The 24,537-nt window shown below is 43.5% G+C and overlaps 1 protein-coding gene across 1 annotated transcript in view; it reads right to left on the bottom strand.

Moving 5' to 3' along the window:
* LOC148529138 (carboxypeptidase A1-like) overlaps nt 1–23,488 on the bottom strand; it is a 54,813-nt gene extending 31,325 nt beyond the window's left edge. Inside the window, exons 1-3 of the mRNA XM_088468887.1 lie at nt 23,425–23,488; nt 21,349–21,431; nt 20,956–21,090 (exon numbers count right to left, since the gene is read on the bottom strand). Of these exons, the coding sequence (XP_088325013.1) occupies nt 20,956–21,090; nt 21,349–21,431; nt 23,425–23,488 (282 nt within the window). The remainder of the gene's footprint in view (nt 1–20,955; nt 21,091–21,348; nt 21,432–23,424) is intronic.
* Nucleotides 23,489–24,537: the final 1,049 nt, after the last annotated feature.

The following is a 24,537-nucleotide window of genomic DNA, read 5'->3' as shown; positions in this document are numbered from 1 at the left end:
TAGCATGTACTCTAGATAGAAAAAAAATGGATAATATTAAAATTTAACCTTTATTAATAGAACTATAAAACCTAGTGTTGACCAATAGACAATAATCAATCTGCAACCAAAGTATACTAAGACAGCATTAAACCTGCAGATTATTCTGCATAATCAATCTTTAAATGCATGTACCAAACCAGCCCATATCCTAATATTCCTGAGCCTGTATAACGGCTACAGTAGCTGGTTAAAGAGGCATGAATTGGAATCAAAATAATGACATATAATAAATCATAGAGGTATACAACCTCTTATACCTTGGCGAAGATATAACATAAACAAATATGACAATACAATGTGAACACAACACATAATTGAAAAGCTGTACACCAAACCCACATATCACTTAGTGGCAATTCACTGGTATAGGATACTGAGAGGCGTCCCTCTATTTAGATTTAGTGGAGAATATATATATAATATCTGTATAGATGTGAAAGGTAAAGTGTGTGTATTTATGGGTCAGATTCTGCTGTTCCACGTCATATGTATATATAGAGGACGTGGAATGAGTTTCACTGGCACCCAGCACACATGGAAACAGTGCAGCCTGCTTCTACTGTTAGTGTCAATCTTGCTGTGAAAAGCCTGTTGCTATCAGCAGCGCAGGAGTTCACAGCATAGACATCTAATGAGAGAGCAGGGAAAGAAGATATTAGGACAGTACCTGTCAGAAATTTCTCCAAAGGGGTATGCGGTGAAGGGATCCTCAGTGCGCACTGGGATCCCCCAGCTGGAAGACCGACGTGCATTTCGCCGGGAGCGGGCTTTTTCAAGGAAGCTGTCATAGTACAGAAGGAAAGCCGGGTATTGTAGTCCCGGAGGCTGCATGATTGGCTTGTTTTACTTGATGGACAATAGATAACAGCCAATCAGTTACACCAGGCTAGAGGGCGGGATTAAGTATCGTCGTAGTGTTGAAGTGAAAGTAAAATAGAGTCAGTTCACATCCCATTGTGAACTGTACAGTTACATCGTCTTTTACATCTATCCAGATAGAAAAATAATAAAGGACATCCTGTTATGTTTGTGGGCAGATAGATTATTCTGTGGGACATAAAAGCCAAAATTTGCAATATGTCCTTAACAAAAAGTATATATGTGATGAATATTTAATGCACAGGGACTGGTTAATTGAATATCAGAGCCAGAATGGCTGTGCCATACACAAAAAAGTGCTTTATTAATCACGGCCACCAATCCTACATTAGAAAGACATGACTCCACCATAAGGCTATGGTCTATTAGGAAGTGCCATAGATTCTAACAATCATCACAATACAACAACAGGTAAGTACGTTACTGAATAAATAGTATCACATATAGAACAAGAGAGACATATTCTACCAGAGACGGATGGATACACTACTAAGTGAGTGATATTGCTTATAGAACAAGAGAACAATATTATATCATTCCCGGCATGTCACCAGGATCACTTGCGTCACCTGTGATATTAGTTAACAAAATGAAGTATATTCCTAGTATCACATAGCGAAAGAGCAGGTAAGTACATTACTAGTTAAATATCCCAAATAGAGCAGGAAAACAATAACAAAAACAAAAATGGTTGGATATACTACTAGGTAAGTGACATTGCATATAGCGCAAGAGATCAGTATTATACTGTCCATAAATAAAATTAAGTAAACTAGGATAAGTATATCACGCTGAGTTATATATCATATTATTAGAACAGGAATTCATATTTGATCATGAAATGGAAGGGAAGAAGGGCAGAAAGGAAAAGTGAATGTGATTAAGCGTTATAAAAAACATCCCAATATCCACAATTGTAGTAACTATTCAGCACTTATTATATAAAGATAAATATACACTAATTGCAGTGATTTAAAAGTATTTTTATGTCAAACACATGTGTAAAAATAAAAAATATAGAATAAAAAAATTGAATTAATAATATATAAAGAAGAATAAATAGTATGAATAGTAAATAGTTTAAGATCGTGAAGTACCATCAACATTCATGTTGTAAAATACACTAGTATATCCCATTGGATATGGTGCCACACTATAATGATACAATCCTAAATCCCTTCAATCAATTGGGCATGGATTCCCCAATAATCCCTAATGACAATAGTAATAGTGACAACATAAAGTGATCATTAATGGTCGTGCATATATTAAGTGAAATATACTAAAAAATGAAATAAAATGAGATACCCATGCCCACCCACACATATATACATACATATATATACACACATATACATACATACACATGTGCACATGTATGCACGCCTGTGCATGAACACATATATATCCACTTATAGTGTCAACTAAGTGATGTGAAAAGTGTATACATTTTAATAATAATGATATTATAGGCCTAGATACAGTGTATGGTAACTAAATAAAAATCGTGAATAAAAAAACAAAAAATGTGATAATGGTAAGAACAAATCCATAAGTGATTGTGTAACCACTACGTGAAATAGGAGAAGTGCTATAGATAATGTGATATTAGTTTGTATGATTTCTGTGCATGACAATATTATCATTGAAAGTATCGCCCTTGTGATTATAAAATATATGTCCTCCAATATCTAAATAATATGGACACATTAATAAATGATAACCTAAAGAAATTTAAGAAAATACATAACATGGACGTTTTTAAAGGTTCAAAAAAGGACTCGTAGACGATTTTAAATATTCAAAAATGGACTATAGTTCATCATTTCGTTCATCCCACGTGGACTAACTGTATCTAGTCTGAACGTCCACTCACACTCCTTTTTTAGAAGTTCTTTGGTTATATCCCCTTGTCTAGGGCCAATAGAGATTTTTTCCAATCCAAAAGCATTTAGATCTTTCCAGGATCCATGATGGCAAGAGGAAAAATGTTTAGCTACCGTTGTTATCTTTTTCATCCTCTGTGAGTCCCTGGTCACATTCTTTATGTTTCCGATATGTTCCAGAATTCGCTGCTTCAGGGGTCTTGTCGTCATGCCGACATATCTTTTTTTTTGTTCACTATCTCTTTTTTATTGTTCATCATATTAGGGCAGGCTTTACAATGTCCACATGAAAATGACCCTGTTATTTTTGACTTTTTTAAGGGTTCCACATTGAAGTGGCTGCGAACACATATATCCCTTAAATTTTTGGCTCTTCGCCAACTTATTTGGGCTTTGGGACCCAGACACTGTTGTAGATCAGGATCCAACATCAATATATTCCAATGTTTTTGGATAATGGTTCGTATAGATTGCCAATCCTGGCAAAAATTGCCAATGAATCGGATTCTGTCTGGAGTTTCCTCCTTCTTATTGTTATTGGGAAAAATTAATGTATCCCTGTCAATCCTGGAAACCAAATGATGTGCTTTTTTGATAGACCTATTGCTGTATCCCCTATTTTTCAATCTTAAGGCCAATTCTTCACTCTGTTTTTTAAACATTTGATCATTGGAGCAATTCCTCCTTAGTCTCAAATATTCTCCCTTTGGCACATTAAAGATTGTTGGTGGGAAGTGGCTGCTGTTATGATGTAACAAGCTATTGGTAGCGGTAGGTTTGCGATAGAGATCAGACACTAGATTACCTTGATTATCAACAGATAATTTAAGATCCAGAAAGGTTATTGATTCTTTACTGATCTCATATGTGAATCTCAGATTAAGGTCGTTTGTGTTCAGTTTTCTCATAAATTGATGAAAATTCACTTCTGGTCCGTTCCATATGACAAAAATATTATCAATATATCGGATTCAGAGTGATATTGATGAGTTTAGTTCTTCATTTTCATCATTGAAAACACACGTGCGCTCCCACCACCCCAAAAAAAGGTTTGCATAGGTGGGAGCACACGCCGACCCCATCGCCGTTCCCCTTACTTGAAGATAGGAGTTCCTATTGAACATAAAGTAATTCCTATGCAGAATGAAATCAAGTAGTTCAATCAGTAGTTTGTGGAAGTCCGATGTGCCAGCCATATTAAGAAAGAATTGTACAGCTTGTATGCCTTTATTATGATGTATGCACGTATAAAGTGATTCAATATCGATGCTGGCTAAAATTTGGCCTTTTTCTAGTTTGATGCCGTTTAACTTCCTCAAGACATCTGGAGTGTCTTGAACATAAGATGGCAATGTTGTTACATACTGTCTGAGATGAACATCAACAAATGTACTATCCTGTTCAGATAGCCCCCCTATACCAGATACAATGGGTCATCCAGGTGGTTTGGATAGGCCACTTTCAAAAATTCGAACTCGTGTTTTGTAATGATTCCCTCAGTTCTGGCATGTTCAATGATCCTATTATATAGGGTTACATAGTTATTAGTGGGATTGAAGAGTAGATATTGATAACATTCACGGTCATCCAATTGCCGGTATGCCTCTTTAAGATACATATCAACCGGCCATATCACCACATTACCCCCCTTATCTGAGGGTTTGATAACTACGTCCTGCCATGTTCTAATCTCTTTCAGTGCTTGAGTTTCATACACATCCAGATTTTGGTTCCTAGATGAATATTTGGTCCTTGTGTTTTTTATAAACATTTCATCCATGTCTCTGGATACCAAGTCCTGAAAGATTTTAATTTCAGGACAATTGGTATTCTGAGGATAAAAAGAAGATTTTCTTCTACATATTGGTCTGTTGGTTCCTGTCAATACTGCTGAATTCGAAATGTAATTGGATTCCCATAAATCCTCTAGATTTTCCAGAGCTTCTACTTCTTCTGATGTTTCAAGTGTGAGAGGATCAGATACTTGTTTCAGGGGACGGTCTCTAGGGATAATCCAATGTTCCAACCCAGATATTCCCTCATTCGAAACCTTTTGATTTCCTGAGGATTTGCTTATGGGCGGTATATGATCCTCCCTGTGTGTATCATTGTGGTCCTCATTTTTACTATTAGAGAAGAACTTAGCTAGAGAGAGTTTTCTACAGAAGAGATGCAGATCCTTTTCCCAGCTGAAACGATCAAATTTTCCAGTCGGTGAAAAGGATAGCCCCCTCTGAAGGACAGATATATGTTGGTTACTTAATATTTTATTTGACAGATTCATAATAAGTAATTTATCATTTTCCATCAACGTCGTCTGTTGATCCGTTGAGACTGTCGTTGTGGCATTGGTGTATCCCATATTCTGTCCTCTCTTTCTCTTCTGGCCCCTCCTTGTCTGTTTCCTCTTGACGTTTTTAACCTTGATCTGGGTCCCTGGGGATTCTCTAAAAAAGTAGTTACACCGGGGGAGGATCTAGAGATGGTAGTGTTGGTGTCCAAAATATCCTCAGTACCGGATGATTCCGCTTCAGATGAAGTGTATTGGGGATTGTATGGCTTAATGTAATCCCTTTTGGTTTTCCTATTCCATTTGAAAATCAGTCCATTCATAAAGTCTCGTTTATCTCTAGCGAACTTCTGTTTTTTCCTTTCAATGATCCCCTTTTCATATTCATTTAGGTCTAATTTGGCCTTCTCAAAGCATTTTTGAAAACTCAGATCTTTCTCCCATAGTTCTAGTTTTTTGCTTAATAGCTTAATCTCCTTATCACATTCCTCCAGGATGAGTAGATCGTGCTTTACTAATATTGTCATCAAATCCTGGGAACATTTAAGGAGACATGTTTCCCATTCTCCTTGTAAAGTGGGTGTGGCTAGCTGAAAGGCAGGGAAGATTTTAGGTCTGAGACCTCTAGGGGAAAATTTTTGTTTAAGATAGCTTTCTATTGTTGTAACATCCCAGTGGGTTCTAGTCCTTTTTTGTAAGATCTGTTTTAGAGAATTAAAATCCTCTTCCCAATTGACATTAGGAGAAATGTCTTGGATTTTTTCTGGAAAAATGTTCTCTAGTTCTTCTAGTGTATGACGTTTACTGATAAGTTCACTCCTCAAATTGAAACTTGCCATTTGATGGAGAAAAAAGAAGAAAAAAGAAATACGAAAAAGGAAAAAAGAAGAGAAGAAAAAGAAGACCCTATTGATAACTATATTGGATAATCAGTATTTCATTATGATAGTGAACTCCGTGCTAACCGCAAGAAACCTGGATAAACCAGGATAAATCAATGCCATATAGATAGGGAAAAAGAGGAAAAGGGGAAAGTACAGTTGCACAGGAGTATTTCTTCACATATAATTCATTAAAAATAGGCATAGCAAAAGAGACAGGGGGTGCTCCCAGGAGTAAGTATAATGGTATATAAAGATAAGAGAAAAAGATTATATAAAGATAAATATACATTAGTAGTGTATCCATCCGTCTCTGATAGAATATGTCTCTCTTGTTCTATATGTGATACTATTTATTCAGTAACGTACTTACCTGTTGTTGTATTGTGATGATTGTTAGAATCTATGGCACTTCCTAATAGACCATAGCCTTATGGTGGAGTCATGTCTTTCTAATGTAGGATTGGTGGCCGTGATTAATAAAGCACTTTTTTGTGTATGGCACAGCCATTCTGGCTCTGATATTCAATTAACCAGTCCCTGTGCATTAAATATTCATCACATATATACTTTTTGTTAAGGACATATTGCAAATTTTGGCTTTTATGTCCCACAGAATAATCTATCTGCCCACAAACATAACAGGATGTCCTTTATTATTTTTCTATCTGGATAGATGTAAAAGACGATGTAACTGTACAGTTCACAATGGGATGTGAACTGACTCTATTTTACTTTCACTTCAACACTACGACGATACTTAATCCCGCCCTCTAGCCTGGTGTAACTCTGATTGGCTGTTATCTATTGTCCGTCAAGTAAAACAAGACAATCATGCAGCCTCCGGGACTACAATACCCGGCTTTCCTTCTGTACTATGACAGCTTCCTTGAAAAAGCCCGCTCCCGGCGAAATGCGCGTCGGTCTTCCAGCTGGGGGATCCCAGTGCGCACTGAGGATCCCTTCACCGCATACCCCTTTGGAGAAATTTCTGACAGGTACTGTCCTAATATCTTCTTTCCCTGCTCTCTCATTAGATGTCTATGCTGTGAACTCCTGCGCTGCTGATAGCAACAGGCTTTTCATAGCAAGATTGACACTAACAGTAGAAGCAGGCTGCACTGTTTCCATGTGTGCTGGGTGCCAGTGAAACTCATTCCACGTCCTCTATATATACATATGACGTGGAACAGCAGAATCTGACCCATAAATACACACACTTTACCTTTCACATCTATACAGATATTATATATATATTCTCCACTAAATCTAAATAGAGGGACGCCTCTCAGTATCCTATACCAGTGAATTGCCACTAAGTGATATGTGGGTTTGGTGTACAGCTTTTTAATTATGTGTTGTGTCCACATTGTATTGTTATATTTGTTTAAGTTATATCTTCGCCAAGGTATAAGAGGTTGTATACCTCTATGATTTATTATATGTCATTATTTTGATTCCAATTCATGCCTCTTTAACCAGCTACTGTAGCCGTTATACAGGCTCAGGAATATTAGGATATGGGCTGGTTTGGTACATGCATTTAAAGATTGATTATGCAGAATAATCTGCAGGTTTAATGCTGTCTTAGTATACTTTGGTTGCAGATTTATTATTGTCTATCGGTCAACACTAGGTTTTATAGTTGTATTAATAAAGGTAAAATTTTAATATTATCCATTTTTTTTCTATCTAGAGTACATGCTATTTGTATTTTTCTCTCCCCTTTCTGTACTATCAGGGGTGTGCCTCATACAAGGAGTTCTTTTTCTCTTATCTTTATACACATATAGGAGATTGAAGGTCTGATTCAGAGATGGACGTAATTCCGATGTTTACACAGGTGAGCGATTATGGGTAATCAGCGCATGCGTCTGAGTTGCTCCCAGGGGCGTCTTTATCATTTATTTATTTTTACCAGTTATTTATATATAGCGCACACATATTCCGCAGCACTTTACAGAGAATATTTGGCCCAGTGGAGCTTACAATCTATGGGCCTGATTCAGACCCACTCGTGAGCGGCTGTCCGCTCGCAAGTGTGTCGATGGTGTGCACTGCGCATGCGCACGACGGAGGGAGCTCCGCCGTGCGCATGCGCGAGACGCAACAAGCGAAGGACTTTCCTTCGCTCGTTGTGTCTGATCAAAGGGGGTGTGCTGTCGATGTTGATTGACAGCACGCCCCCTTTGGTGGGCGTGCCGGGGGCGTGCCTGCCAGACGGAGGCGTTCCCAAGGGAACGCCTACCATCAGAAGCCAGCCCCACTGACATTACTAGTGATGTCAGTGGGAGTGATTTTGGCTCTGATAGAGCCAAAATCACTCCTGGCCTTGCGGTTGAGAAACTCAACCGCAGGCTTCTGCTCGCACTGGCGATGGTCGCGATGGTCAAGACCATCGCGACCATCATCCTGCATGCTCGTATAGGCTGTGGGTGGTGACCCACAGCTATACGAGCGTCCAGGAGGACGCTCCATATTTATGGAGGTGGGTCCTGATTCAGAGCGAGCGCTCTGGTCAGAGCGTCCGGCTCTGAATCAGGGCCTATATTCCCTAACACATGCTCACACACATACACACTAGGGTTAATTTCTTGTTGGGAGCCAATAAACCTACCAGTATATTTTTGGAGTGCGGGAGGAAACCGGAGTACCTGGAGGAAACCCACGCAACACAGGGAGAATATACAAACTCTGCACAGTTAGGGCCATGGTCGGAATTGAACCCACGACTTCAGTGCTGTGAGGCAGTAACGCTGACCATTACACCATCTGTGCTGCCCCCATGATGGGTGCAGGTGTGCGGTGCCCCTGCACCCATAGTTAATTTTACTTACCTTTCCACAGATTCAGGTGTGCTAGTCTGTAGCTCCGGACTGGCGCTGCAGAGCAGCAAAAAATTACTGGGAAAATGGCGGCGCATCCGCAAAAAAGATGCCCCGGGAAAAAGGCGCAGGTGCCATTTTCCCGGAGACCCGCGGATGCGCAGTAGTTTCTGACAGAGATGAGGGAGCCCAAAAGAAGGCTGCACACAGGCCCGCATGTCTTTGTACGCAGTCGCTTAGATTTGCAAAGCCGCCAGGTGGGCATCTCAGTAGAAATCCGGGTAGCTGCGACATTTGCATATTTTCGCACAAACGCTACACAAAGAGCCCTGCTGCGGTGGCATTAGCGTACAACTCTGAATCAGGCACTGGGACTGATGCAAACTAAATTAATTACCAAACATATTTTTAAATAAATGGACATTTTTCTTTGGATTGCGAGCTGCAATGTCAAACCCTTCACAGGTCATCAATATTTTTAAAATACTTATATTCATATTCATCCATCGGACTGACCACCCTATCCCATAGAGGCCCGTACACACTGTGCTATATCTGCACATTGTGGGCCTGATTTAGCAAGGATCGCTATTCTGCTAATATGCACTCTACGCCGTTGCTAATATCAGCTGTGAAATGCAAATGTTTGCAATCGCATTGTGATCACAGCCTACCATAAGGACGCCCACTTCCTCTTACACACATCTGTATACTTGGGCAAAATAGCAAAATAATCGGTAACATCGAGTAACATCAGACCCATACGCACAGTTAAGGCAGGAAAGACCTCACTCAGGAATTGTTAACCTCGGTGTATGCTATAAGGCCTAAGGCTGCGTATGTGCGTATGGCCATGAAGTGGATAATTTAACCACGCCCCTGCAACGGTGTTGCAATGCACTGGCACGCCTGCGTTTGCCCGACAACCCCCCCCTTCAGCACCAACAAACAAACTTCCTATCAATCACTCTGCCATGGGTCTGCTTACCCTCTGCAATCGCAGTTCGGAGCGTTGCATACGCAGTGTGAATTAATAGACCGATTGCATGCGTATTAGCAACTGCGTTCCTTGCTGTATCAGGCCCTGTGTACGTGGCTCACAGGTAGCTGACAGGGGGTCACACTGGGGACACACTGCATGGCTGATCGGGAGAGTTTTACTCTATTGTTCGCTGATTGTACAGGTGTGTACCCAGCTTTAGATACCACTAAAGCCGAGTATCCACTAACCGATATTTTATCGTTATCGTTCAATCGTTCATTATATCGGCCAGTGGATATGTCATCAATGACCAGCGATGCCTGCTCCCGCTGGTCATGTACGACATATATTATCACCCGTTTTTGCAAAGCAACCTGATGATATAGTCAGGTTCTGCAAGTACGGGGATGAGGGAGGGTGACGTCACTAAACAATATATATCGTTCAGTGTGGGTGCTCAATGTCGTTAAGGACATTGGGGGTCATTCAGACCCACTCCCAAGCGGCAGTACGCTCGCAAGTGGGTCGATGTTCCCCACTGCGCATGCGCACAACGGAGGGAGCTCCGTCGTGCGCATGCGCGAGACCCGGACTGCGACAGCCAAGCTGTCACTCCGGGTCTCGCACCAAAGGGGGCGTGCTGTCGATGGTGACTGACAGCACGACCCCTTTGGTGGGCGTGCCGGGGGCGTGCCTGCCAGACGGAGGCGTTCCCATGGGAACGCCTACCGTCTGAAGCCGGCCCCACTGACATCACTAGTGATGCCAGTGGGAGTGATTTTGGCTCTGATAGAGCCAAAATCACTCCAGGGCTTGTGGCAGGGAGACCTACCGCAGGGTCTCCGTCGCAAGTCCGATATTCGCGATGGTCAAGACCATCGCGACCATCTTTTTGGACGCTCGTATATGCTGTGGGTGGTCACCCACAGCTATATGAGCGTCCAGGAGGACGCTCCATTTTAATGGAGGAGGGCCCTGATTCAGAGCGAGTGCTCTGGTCAGAGCGTCCGGCTCTGAATCAGGCCCATTGAGCACACCACTGCCGGAGTCACACTACATGATATCTCTCATGGAAGTTTATGGCAAAATGGAAAGAATTTTCCCTACATGTAAAATTAAAAATCGATTTACAAAATAATAAAAATGGACAAACCAGTAGTTTCTAGTTTTAAAATTCTTTATATAGTGTCAATGTCAGATGATTGGATGGGATCATTTTAACAATTATTATCTGTCGACACTATCGTCCCTTGTCTAATAGCATGTGACTGGCACGCTACTGAATGCTGGTGCGAATTTAACACAATTACATGCGAACGCACACACATATACGCACCCACACACACGCACTTATAAAATGGTTCCTACACATTATAGTTAATAACCAGAGTTATTAAAGGTATTGTTAGCTAATAATTACGATGTAAGGTATTTAAAAAAGATCTAAGGTTCAGGATACAGTAGACATGTCATGTTTGGTACCATACTAAATCCCTATTTATTTGCAGACATCCGTTACTATCAGCAAAGAGATCGCACCATGCGTACGCTAGTTATGGATAATAGGGAGTTATTGATTAGAATGTAATTCTCTGTATGTAGTGTTTTAGCCAGTTTGAACTAGTTCTTCGGCGGGAAAATGACACAATGTAGCTGTTGGAGAACTGACCCATACCTCTGATGACATCTTATGAACTGACCAATGACCTGTATTGTACCAGACTGACCTGAAGCCGGAACCAATGAAAACCTGCCAACTTGTCTTCTTTGTTATCTATGTAACCTGAACCGTATATATGCCGGTGTTCTGACTCCAGCATTAAGTCATCTTCTTTGTGACTGCAGACTTCAGGACTGAATGACTGTATGGTGGATCCAGTGCGCGTGCGTATGTATCGGCTGTACTTATTGTATATATTTTTTTTTTTTACTGTAATTGTTAAACTTCTATCATGTTACCTGTTTACATAAAATCACTTTTTGTGCTTTGGAACAACACGATTAGATTGGAAAGCTATTATTTTTCATAGCGACTAGACGGCATTAATAATAGTCTACAGTAGCAGTTCTAGGGGCGACCAAGCATAGCTATTGCCTTGGGGACGGTCGTATATTAATGTGTAAAGGCCATTACTGAGTGTGGCATATTAGTGTGTAAAGGGCATTACTGAGTGTGGTATATTAATATGTAAAGTGCATTAGTGAGTGTGGCATACTGATGTGTAAAGGGCATTACTGAGTGTGGCATAATGTGTTATTGGCATTACTTAGTGTGGCATAATGTGTAAAGGGCATTACTATATGTGGCATAATGTGTTAGAAAGGGCATTACTGTGTGTTACAAAATGTTTAAGGGACATTTCTGCATGGCATAATGTGTAAGGGGCATTACTGCGTGGCATAATATGTAAGGGGTGCATAATGTGTTATAAGGGGTACTACTAGAGTGTGGCATAATGTGTATAAGGAGTACTACTGTGTGGCATAATGTGAATGGGCTCTGTGTGGCATAACATACAATCTCTGGCGGCACCATATTCGCAAACTGTGCTCTTGTTCCCAATCCCTCTGCCCATACACGTGTGCTCACGATCCGATTTCGTGTCCAATTTCTTCATGAACTTTCACGAGAGCTCCCTTGTTGTCGTGATCACGATTTTGGAAAAAAGACATCTGTTTACGATCTCACGATCTATCGGATCGTACACATTGTGAGATTGGCCATAACAAATCGCGAGGTAAAAAAACCCAAAAAAACAGACTCTTGACTATTGGTGGGAAATTTAAATAGCCATAACAATGGGAGGGGCTATCTAGGGAGTTTAAAAAGCAGGCACCCTTTAAAATCTGTGTACATTCTGCTCTGCTACTAGATGAGGCTAGGTGTATTCCTGCTGAATCCTGTACATTGCTACTGTGCTCTTTGTATTTGGCTTGCCTTTTACAAAGTGTATTCTACCTGCAAGTGTGTGCTACCTACCTGCATTCTATCCTGTTCCTGAATTCTGTACCGATGCATCCCTATCGGTATAGAGTGTTGGTCGTTGAAGCCGGTGTCCGGGAGATTAGGAAGAGGGCCCAGCAAAGAAGGACGAGAGCATTCTGGAAAAAGGAGTGGCTTCTACAAAGGGATACCCGCTCTCACATGTCCCTGCTGATGGAGATCAAGGAGAACAACCCGGATGACTATCGGAACTACCTGCGCATGGATGACGCGACCTTCCAGGAATTGCTGCATCTGGTAACCCCCCATATCCAGAGACAGGACATAAGGTGGCGGAGAGCAATCCCTGCTGAAGAGATACTGGTGGCTACCCTGAGGTACCTGGCTACGGGAAGGTCATTTGAAGACCTGAAGTTTGGGACACTCATCTCACCTCAGTCCTTGGGCGTCATCCAGTGGCGTAACTTCACCCCAGGTGCCTGGAGGCAAGATAAATGTTGGTGCCCCCCCCCCAAACTAAAATGTACGACCCCCAGCACCTATGCCAGCCCCAGCTGCCGCCGCCCCCCTTATGCAGTTCCTTTTATATAATGCCCCCAGTAGTGGTCCGCCTATGTAGTGCTCCCCAGTAATGGTCCCCCTATGCAGTACATCCAGTAGTGAGCCCCCGGTAGTTGCCCCCAGTAGTGAGGCCCCTTGTAGTTGCCCCCAGTAGTGAGGCCCTGGTAGTAGCCCCCAGTAGTGAGGCCCCTTGTAGTTGCCCCCAGTAGTGAGCCCCCTGTAGTTGCCCCCAGTAGTGAGTACCCTGTAGTTACCCCCAGTAGTGAGGCCCCTGTAGTTACCCCCAGTAGTGAGGCCACTGTAGTTACCCCAAGTAGTGAGGCCCCTGTAGTTGCCCCCAGTAGTGAGGCCCCTGTAATTGCCACAGTAGTGAGCACCCTGTAGTTGCCCCCAGTAGTGAGCCCCTGTAGTTGTCCCCAGTAGTGAGTCCCCTGCAGTGAGGCCCCTGTAGTTACCCCCAGTAGTGAGGTCCCTGTAGTTGCCCCCAGTAGTGAGCCCCTGTAGTTGCCCCCAGTAGTAGGCCCCTGTAGTTGCCCCCAATAGTGAGCCCCTGTAGTTGCCCCAAGTAGTGAGTCCCCTGTAGTTGCCCCCAGTAGTTGCCCCCAGTAGTAGGCCCCAGTAGTTGCCCCCAGAAGTAGGCCCCTGTAGTTGCCCCCAGTAGTGAGGCCCCTGTAGTTGCCCCCAGTAGTGAGGCCCCTGTAGTTACCCCCAGTAGTGAGGCCCCTGTAGTTACCCCCAGTAGTGGGGCCCCTGTAGTTACCCCCAGTAGTGAGGCCCCTGTAGTTGTCCCCAGTAGTGAGGCCCCTGTAGTTGCCCCAGTAGTGAGCACCCTGTAGTTGCCCCCAGTAGTGAGTCCCCTGCAGTGAGGCCCCTGTAGTTACCCCCAGTAGTGAGGCCATTGTAGTTACCCCCAGTAGTGAGGCCCCTGTAGTTGCCCCCAGTAGTGAGGCCCCTGTAATTGCCCCAGTAGTGAGCACCCTGTAGTTGCCCCCAGTAGTGAGCCCCTGTAGTTGTCCCCAGTAGTGAGTCCCCTGCAGTGAGGCCCCTGTAGTTACCCCCAGTAGTGAGGCCCCTGTAGTTGCCCCCAGTAGTGAGCCCCTGTAGTTGCCCCCAGTAGTAGGCCCCTGTAGTTGCCCCCAATAGTGAGCCCCTGTAGTTGCCCCCAGTAGTGAGTCCCCTGTAGTTGCCCCCAGTAGTTGCCCCCAGTAGTAGGCCCCAGTAGTTGCCCCCAGAAGTAGGCCCCTGTAGTTGCCCCCAGTAGTGAGGCCCCTGTAGTTGCCCCCAGTAGTGAGGCCCCTGTAGTTGCCCTCAGTAGTGAGGCCCCTGTAGTTACCCCCAGTAGTGAGGCCCCTGTAGTTACCCCCAGTAGTGGGGCCCCTGTAGTTACCCCCAGTAGTGAGGCCCCTGTAGTTGTCCCCAGTAGTGAGGCCCCTGTAGTTGCCCCCAGTAGTTGCCCCCAGTAGTAGGCCCCAGTAGTTGCCCCCAGAAGTAGGCCCCTGTAGTTGCCCCCAGTAGTGAGGCCCCTGTAGTTGCCCCCAGTAGTGTGGCCCCTGTAGTTACCCCCAGTAGTGAGGCCCCTGTAGTTACCCCCAGTAGTGGGGCCCCTGTAGTTACCCCCAGTAGTGAGGCCCCTGTAGTTGTCCCCAGTAGTGAGGCCCCTGTAGTTGCCCCAGTAGTGAGCACCCTGTAGTTGCCCCCAGTAGTGAGTCCCCTGCAGTGAGGCCCCTGTAGTTACCCCCAGTAGTGAGGCCACTGTAGTTACCCCCAGTAGTGAGGCCCCTGTAGTTGCCCCCAGTAGTGAGGCCCCTGTAATTGCCCCAGTAGTGAGCACCCTGTAGTTGCCCCCAGTAGTGAGCCCCTGTAGTTGTCCCCAGTAGTGAGTCCCCTGCAGTGAGGCCCCTGTAGTTACCCCCAGTAGTGAGGCCCCTGTAGTTGCCCCCAGTAGTGAGCCCCTGTAGTTGCCCCCAGTAGTAGGCCCCTGTAGTTGCCCCCAATAGTGAGCCCCTGTAGTTGCCCCCAGTAGTGAGTCCCCTGTAGTTGCCCCCAGTAGTTGCCCCCAGTAGTAGGCCCCAGTAGTTGCCCCCAGAAGTAGGCCCCTGTAGTTGCCCCCAGTAGTGAGGCCCCTGTAGTTGCCCCCAGTAGTGAGGCCCCTGTAGTTGCCCTCAGTAGTGAGGCCCCTGTAGTTACCCCCAGTAGTGAGGCCCCTGTAGTTACCCCCAGTAGTGGGGCCCCTGTAGTTACCCCCAGTAGTGAGGCCCCTGTAGTTGTCCCCAGTAGTGAGGCCCCTGTAGTTGTCCCCAGTAGTGAGGCCCCTGTAGTTGCCCCAGTAGTGAGCACCCTGTAGTTGCCCCCAGTAGTGAGCCCCTGTAGTTGCCCCCAGTAGTGAGTCCCCTGCAGTGAGGCCCCTGTAGTTGCCCCCAGTAGTGAGTCCCCTGTAGTTACCCCCAGTAGTGAGTCCCCTGTAGTTACCCCCAGTAGTAGGCCCCTGTAGTTGCCCCCAGTAGTAGGCCCCTGTAGTTGCCCCCAGTAGTGATGGCCCCCACCGCGCGCACACACACACACACAAAAAACAAACAAACAAACACTTACCTTTATCCCCGCTCCAGTACTGCTGCCGTCCATCCTCGGTGTCTGCTCCTCGGTACTATGGGAGTGACGTTATTACGTCACTCCCATAGTGCACTGCGGGACCCGGAAGACGGAGCTCACTCCTGAGCTCCGTCCCCGGCGTCCGCTCCTCAGCACTATGGGAGTGACGTTATGACGTCACTCCCATAGTACACTGCGGGACCCGGAAGATGGAGGGAGCTCCGTCCTCCGGCTACCGCCAGGAGGATAGGAGCCGGGCGCCCGCTGGTAACACACTCAGCGGGCGCCCGGCAAATGGAGGGTGCAGGGGTGCGACCGCACCCCTTGCACCCTCCGTAGTTACGCCAATGGAGGTGGAGCGCCGATCAGCGGCGCTCCTTCTCCATGCAGCTCCCGGGGACAATGCAGCCAGGTGCCCCCTTCAGGGCTGACGCCCGGCGGCAAATGACTCCATTGTCCCCAGGAGTTCCGCCACTGGCGTCATCATTCCGGAGACCTGCAAAGCCATCATTAAACTGCTACAGTACCAGTATTGCAAGGTAAGTAAAAAAAAACACACCACACATTGGTTTCTTGTGTAAAGAAAATTATTTTTTTACTCAACATAAAGCAAAAAATAGCCTTCATTTAGTACAATGTGCACTGACCTGCAGACAACTGAAAGTGTGCACTAAACTGTGTGCAATATCCTTTTTTTATAACAATTTTACAAAAGAACATTATCACCAAATTTTATGAATCCCAATAGGTAGCCGGCTGTATGTGATAGGATGGGTCAGACGCCAGTTTGAACAGGCCAATACACGTATGGCACAAGTACACATTGTGGCCCCGGCTTCCAGCAATGTGTACTTGTGCCATGTGCGTAGTGACCTTGTCCAAATGGCCTCATCACCACCCTATCCCATGCAGCAAGCACCTATTATAATTCATTAAATTTGGTGATTTTAAAAGCAAGAAAAAAAAACAACAAAATTAAATATCACCAAATTTTATGAATCCCAATAGGTAGCTGGCTGTATGTGATAGGGTGGATCAGACGCCAGTTTGAACAAGCCAATACACACATGGCACAAGTATACATTGTGGCCCCGGCTTCCAGCAATGTGTACTTGTGCCATGTGCATAATGACCTTGTCCAAATGGCGTCATCACCACCCTATCCCATGCAGCAAGCACCGATTAGAATTCATATAATTTGGTGATATTAAAAGCAAGAAAAAATGTACATCTTTGTATATTGGGGCGACTCATCCGCTGCATCCAGCAGAGAATTATACAAGGTGGTGCTGGTGCTTGGTGTGCTTGGTGGGGGAGTAATATCTAACTGGGCAGGGGGGGGTGGACAAACCTATTTGGGGCAGGGGAAAATAGCATTGGGTCTGCTATGTATGTAGAATTGGAGATATTTTTGCTCATACAGCGACTCGACGGGTCATAGTTTAACCTGAGAAAATTTCTTTGGATATCTGTATCCATATTTATCAATGTGATGTTCACATGAGCTGTGAAATCATCTATTGCATTAGGGGATTTCTGCAGCAGTCGTTATGCATTTTGGAAAAAATTGTCCTCACGTTCAGTAAGGTTCTCCTTTCTCCCCTGTTTTTTTTTTTTTTGCGGTTGTTGAGAAGAAGATGAGGGTCCAGGTGGAAGTGGAGTTTCCACTTGTGTGGTATTCTCCGGCTCACTGTCACCACCAAGCAGACTGAGATCTGGTATGGATGCTAAATCAGGGTCTTGGTGGGAGTCTATATAGGAAAAAGAGAAAAATAAAATATTATAGTCATGTTTTAACCCCTTTTTTTACTATTTTTACAGTTTTCTAACACTGTGGAGGAGTGGACCAGCATCGCGGAAGATTTTGAAAAACGTTGGAATTTCCCTAACTGCGGAGGAGCCATCGATGGGAAACACATTCACATCAACCCACCTGCCAACACCGGATCATATTACTACAACTACAAAGGGTTCTTCAGCGTCGTTCTCATGGCAGTGGTGAATGCCAACTACGATTTTCTGTTTGTGGATGTCGGCAAGAATGGCCATGCTTCGGATGGTGGGTCCTTCCAAAAGACGGCTTTCTACCAGAGACTCGCCAACAAAACCCTCAACTTGCCCTCACTGGACCAGACAAAGCACAGCCTAAATTACATTTTCGTCGCAGACGAGGCTTTTGCATTACATGAACATGTAATGAAGTCATTTGCACAGAGGGGCCTGACCAGAGAGAAGAGGATATACAACCACCATCTATCCCGGGCACGACGAATTGTGGAAAATGCATTTGGAATAATGAGCAACCGCTTCCGCATTTTCCACACCACCATCAATCTACGTGTGGAGAAGATAGACTGGGTCGTGATGGTGTGCTGTGTGCTGCACAACTTTCTGCAAAGAAAATCTACCCAACGAGGACCAGTCCCAGATAGACCAGAAGATGTAGGACCTCTGGAGGACATTGAACATTTGACATCTGTGTCTGCACCACCAATTACAACAACATCCACCGCACGTGCCAAAGAAGTGAGGGAGGAGTACATGGCCTATTTTAACGGACCAGGTGCTGTGCCATGGCAGGAGGACTGTCTGTGAACTACTGACTAAATTGGACATTTGGTATTTAACAACAAAAACATTAAGGATTTTGGTTTAAACTGTGTCACTACTTACCAAGACTTCTGCAACCTCCTCTTCTCCCTCACGCTCAGCCATCAAGACGATAGATTCCCTTTGAGGCTCTTGATCACTGATGAATGACAGTATATGGTAGTACCAGAGCGCAGGAATATATATTTCATCTACGCCCGCTCCTGATTTTTTTGAGTCATCCACCTTCTTTTTTTCTTTGATGTACACTGTCCTGAGATTTTGAATCTTTTGCCATACAGTTTTCAGGTCTGCATCAGAAATGTAGTTTTTTGTATACTCCAAAAGTACCTCTAGTGCGGCCAACTTGTGCAACTTGTTGTGGTACTTCCAAGAACTGATCTTCCACAGACACTCTTTCGAGTGCAGGATTTCAATGAATCCTGTAACGAATTCACGTTCACTATCGATGGACATTTTCTATGAAGAGGAAAAAAAAGGACTTTTAAATATTTGTGTATATAGTTTTGTTAAATTTAATGTTGTTATAGTTAACATTTTTAATGTTTTAATATTTTCTTTTTTACAGGTTTTAAAATTTTTATGTTATAGTTAACATTTTTAATGTTTTAATATTTTCTTTTTTACAGGTTTTAAAATTTTTATGTTGTTATAGTTGACATTTTTAATGTTTTAATATTTTCTTTTTTACAGGTTTTAAAACTTTAATGTTGTTATAGTTAACATTTTTAATTTTTTTATATTTTCTTTTTTACAGGTTTTAAAAATGTAATGTTATAGTTAATATTTTCAATGTTTTAATATTTTATTTTTTACAGGTTTTTAAAGGATTGTTATGGTATTGTGATCGTGTTTTCTTTTACAGGAATGTCATCTGTTCATTTCTTGGTAATATAATGTTTTTCTTTGTTTGACAGCATGGGTCTTCCACCTTTGGGCCTGTTGCTGTTGTAGAACTACAGATCCCAGGATGCCCTAAAAAGAGTTTTAACATGCTGTTATTTCCCAAGGGTGGGTAGCAGGGCATCCTGGGTTCTGTAGTTCCACAACAGCTGGAGACCGAAAGGTAGAAAACCCCAGCTTTAAATAATTTGTGTTTTTAAATGTAATGTATGGTGATTATTTTGTTAAATACGTGTTTCTTTATTTATTTTTTTGTTATATTACTTAAAATATATTTGTATCTTATCTGTATTGAATTGATTTTTAAACATGTTTATTATTAATATTTTATGTTATTTCAATATGAATAATCTTCCTGGAATGTATTTGTTTATCTTGATTAAATATTTTTGTCTATTAATTTGGTTGCAAGTTAGTGGTTAGGTAGGGGGCACACATTGGTGGGCAGTGGGAGCTTAATGCATGACCTAGCCACCGCCCACCTCAATACGGCAGGTGGTGGCTGGGTCATGCATTTATTACCTGGGGGCACACATTGGTGGGCAGTGGGAGCTTAATGCATGACCCAGCCACCGCCCACCTCAATACTGCGTGCGGTAGCTGGGTCATGCATTTATTACCTGGGGGCACACATTGGTGGGCAGTGGGAGCTTAATGCATGACCCAGCCACCGCCCGCCTCAATACGGCGTGTGGTAGCTGGGTCATGCATTTATTATCTGGGGGCACACATTGGTGGGTAGTAGGGGAGCACATATTGGTGGTCAGTGTGGTTGCATTTAAACTGTACCAACACTCACCAAATTCCAACAAAACAAGACTTCAGTGTGCAGGCTCCCAAAGTGCGTCTATCATCCTCCATACACGATGCTGCACAAGATGGCGATGGGGCGTGCACAGGAAGCTGTTTATCAAATTCCGCGTTGTGCGATGAATCGTACGATTTGTCGTGAGGGAAAAAAACGCACACGATCGGCTTCCATCGTGTTCCAGGTTGGCTAATCTGCCCTACAGCAGGGCAGACCAGAGGATGCAAGGAACGACGAGCGGGGACGCGCATCGGCATCGTGCTCGTGAGTATAAACCCACGATTTGTACTTTTATTACCCGATTCGTGGTCATGATTTGTCAAAATCGGCCAAATTGCATGAAAAATTGCTATGTGTGTGGGCACCTTTAGTCTCCCAGAATACCGGTGGTGCATGACGTAGTCACACATGGCATTTTGGGAGCAGCTATGGAAGAGGATGGAACAGCAGTGCATCAACTTTTTGTTGGGTGGGCATGCCCCCTACTGCGATGAATAGAGGACTTTTCACAAAGCCACACCCCCTTTTTGGGAGTGCACGTGCCTTAGCGCTCGCAGAAGAACGCCAGCTTTAATTTTTGCATGGGTTTGTATAGGTTTTTATTTGTTGTCGGGTGGGGGGCCGAGCCAAAGAGAATTTTTTCCCTTAGCCTAGAACCGGCCCCGATATTCTATATTAGTAAATTCCATTCCCCTAACACTAAAATTTTTTAAAACAGAGCTATTGCCTTATTCATGCTGGAAAGTGTAATTCACCTGCAAGTCATGAATCATGACGCTGTACTGGATGTTGTTGAACTCCAGATAGAGTTTTACATCCTGAAGAGTGAAGAATGGCACACGGATGTCAATGAATCTACCTGGTTTTGAAGGTTTCTGCCAGAAATCGAGCTTTAAAACATAAAACAAATTATAAGTCAACTAATTCTGAAGAAATAACAACAACATATGTGAAACCAACATTTCATAATTTCTTCTGAAAAAAAATAAAAAATTCTACAGTACATATTTGCGATAATCTTCATAGTGTTTTTTTCATGTTCTACAAATTCATATTTTTTTCTCAGCAAATTTACAATTATAGAGCTAAAATTAAAGCTATATGAGAAAGATAACTGGATAAATGTATTGCACCCTGTGTCATCTTACCTGCAGATTCTCAAAGTTTTCCAGGTCTCGCACCAAGTTCACCTGCTCCTCATTAGTTGGGAGAATTCGCAGGACCTGTTGTCTGTAGAAGCATTAGGGATAATTGTACAATAAATGACCAGTTCATAGTAAGAGCAGCTCTATGCAAAAGACGCAGATGGAATTTTATGCAGTTGGAAGTTGAATACTACAACACCTACTGTATATTAACCAGCTAACCACTGAACATCAGAACTATTATTCGTCTGTACAGCTGACTAGATGCCTTAAATCGGGATATCCGGAGGGATTTGTGGAAGTGAAGCATTGTTTTCCTAAAAAGGTTCCATTAGTCTGGTGCTTAGTATATTTGAATTGAAAAACGCTTTGCATTTGTCCATCGAAATTACTGCGATTCATGAAAGGACTTCTGAGGACATAATATCATCCTTTACATCTGTGATAGATTGCCACAATATCCTGTTCTGCTGACGTTGGGGCTGTGGAACCGGGATATTCAACATGTTGAAAAATCTTGATTACCCAATCCCGATCCAAGAATGATCAGAATTGGTGAGTCGGGGAATTTTAACATGTTGAATTTTCATGTTCCGCTGATGGATCGCATATCATCGATGTCAGCGAATTGGCGGTTTTGACCAGTATATGGGGTCGACAGAAGGAGGAATCTCGGTTCAGGGGTATGTGGCTCTTAAATTAGTATATTTTATATAAAGTACATTTTGCAACATTGTTTATAATAAGTGTACCTTATACTAAGAATATATTTGATATATTTATTTGTTACAAGCGCAGGTTTTGTCATTTTTATGTAGACTATACCTTATACATTCTGATTCTGAAAGTTCTAGTTTCATAATATAACCAGTAATCAGATTCCACTTTTTAAAATAATCTTCAATTACATCCCCTTTCCCTTTTTCTGGCATGGTGACTGCAGTGACATATCATTTAAGTGTAGATTACAGATAAATCCTGTACTACAACAAAGTAATCCCTACAGCGTATGCATGAAAAGTATACCTGCTTTTCAATATGTACAATCACTTTAATTTATCAAGTATTTTCCCTCCTGTAATTATACCAAGCATTAGGACTAGCAGACATTACATTACATGTTTCCTCAGATTTATTTACTTTTGACGAAAGAGCAAATTTAGGGGTCTATGTACCATGGGGAGAGATGAAGTGGACAAAAAAGTACCAACCAATCAGCTCCTAACTGTCCCTTTATAGGCTGTGTTGAAAAATTGCAGGAGCTGATTGGTTGGTACTTTATCTTCATCCACTTTTCTCTTTCCAAGGTCTTAGTACATAGACTCTTTAGGGTTGGTTCTCGTGCCGGGTCTAATGACACAGTGGTCGTCAAGAGCCGTGGCGGGCCCGGGTAACAGGGGGTGTGGCCTAATCACGGGAAGCGTGGCCACTCCCCCTTCGGGAAAAAAAAAGATTTTCAGCGCACGTGCTGGCGAGGGGGGCGCTCTGAGCCCCCTCAGCCCAACGCAAAGCCAGGGGGGGCACGGTCAGTGTGATCACTCCCTCCCACAGGCATAGGAGACTGCTGTGGCTGCTGCTCAGCAGCCACGAGCAGTCTCCCACTGCAGCTCAGCACACGCTGTGTGCTGGGATGCTGTGAGGGAGGGGGGGCGGCGGCGGACCCGGGTCCCCGCCGGGTCCCCCAGGAAGCCCGGGCCGAGGTAATTTGTACCCGCTCCCCCCCCCCTCTCGGCACCCCTATGTGAATGGGAGGACAAACTAGCCAAGGGCAGCATGCATGAGTTATACAGTAATGTCACCCTGTCTGTGTGTCACCAGCATAACGACATGTCATACGATGTGTAGAGGGGAAGATTGGGAAGCCTCTTTATCATCTATTCGTTAAATAATTTTTTTTTTGTGTTCAGTGCGCTGGATTGATGCTCAGATGATGGAATAGCTTTATGGAGAATATATTAATTCATGGTTCCGGCTATGTTGTTAAAACATTAAACTAATATAGAGATTATTTGTAGAAATACTTTTCTTTTAATATAAGGCTTAAACATAAAGCTTTCCCATAAAGATTCAATACTTATCCTGTAAAATCCTTCAAACTGGTGACAGCTGCCACCAAGGCAAGTAATGCCAATACGCCCTTCATCTTGGAATTGGTAGCGTTTTGAACATTCAGGACAATGTGTATATATACTGTTCTGTGTTCAAAGAGTGCAGAATACAACACAGTGATTGGGCAATGCCTCAGGTACATCTGTCTTTCTTCTAATATATATTAACATACCGGGAACAAACCAGCTGCTAGCCAGGTTACTATATTTAAATGTTGATTTTGTCAGCAGAAATCTCTCCTTGCTATTGTAACTCCATGCAATACTGTGGAGCAGTACTATGAAATTTGATGCTGTCATTTCATATTTCAATATGGCAAATTACATCTTGACATAATCAACTTTGGCAAAAGTGTAATCCTTACAGAATTCACATAACATGCAACAAGCTGTAGTGAGCAGCAATGTTCCTTCTAATTATTTGTAGGGTGTGTGGGCAAATAAAATACATTTCTGCAGCTTTTTGTAATCACAGTTAAAATGGGTGCTCCATGATTGAGCACAGAGTGTAAGTCAAATAATATATTAACAAGAAAAGTAATCATGATAATTATATCGAAACAGATATTCAATATATCTTAAATAGCGTAACTCTATAAAGTGTAAACCAGCCAATTCAAACTTTCGCCCTCCCTACAGCCATGTTAGGGAACATGAAAAGTTTAAGTGGCTAGATTCCTGGCATGGGTGTGATCAGGAAACGTGGTTAGGTAGTGGGCAAAACCGCAATAAGGTTACAGCTATTTTGTTTGTCAAATTTGAAGCCATTTTCTTACCACTCTAATAAAGAGCCTCCACATGTCCCATTAAATGGCATCCCAGGGCCTCCTCGTGCCCCTATATATGCCTCAGAGCACCCTCATACCCCAATATATACCAGAGCCCACTCATGTCCTTATGTCTGTCCAGAGCCCTCTCATGTCCTTATGTCTGCCCAGAGCCCCTCGTGCCTTTATTTCTGTCAGAGCCCCCTCTTATCTTCAGCTTTAGCTATCCAAGGGGAAACTAAGCTCAACTACACTTGTCTCCACCACCGGTGCCCAGAAGGACCATTAAGGGGAGGTAGGCCAGGGGCAGGCTGGAG

Source organism: Taudactylus pleione, unplaced genomic scaffold (genome assembly GCF_031769625.1).
Source record: "Taudactylus pleione unplaced genomic scaffold, aTauple2 ptg000086l, whole genome shotgun sequence".
NCBI lineage: Eukaryota > Metazoa > Chordata > Amphibia > Anura > Myobatrachidae > Taudactylus > Taudactylus pleione.
Note: the sequence above shows the minus strand (reverse complement) of the source record. Positions and strands in the feature narration are given on the sequence as shown.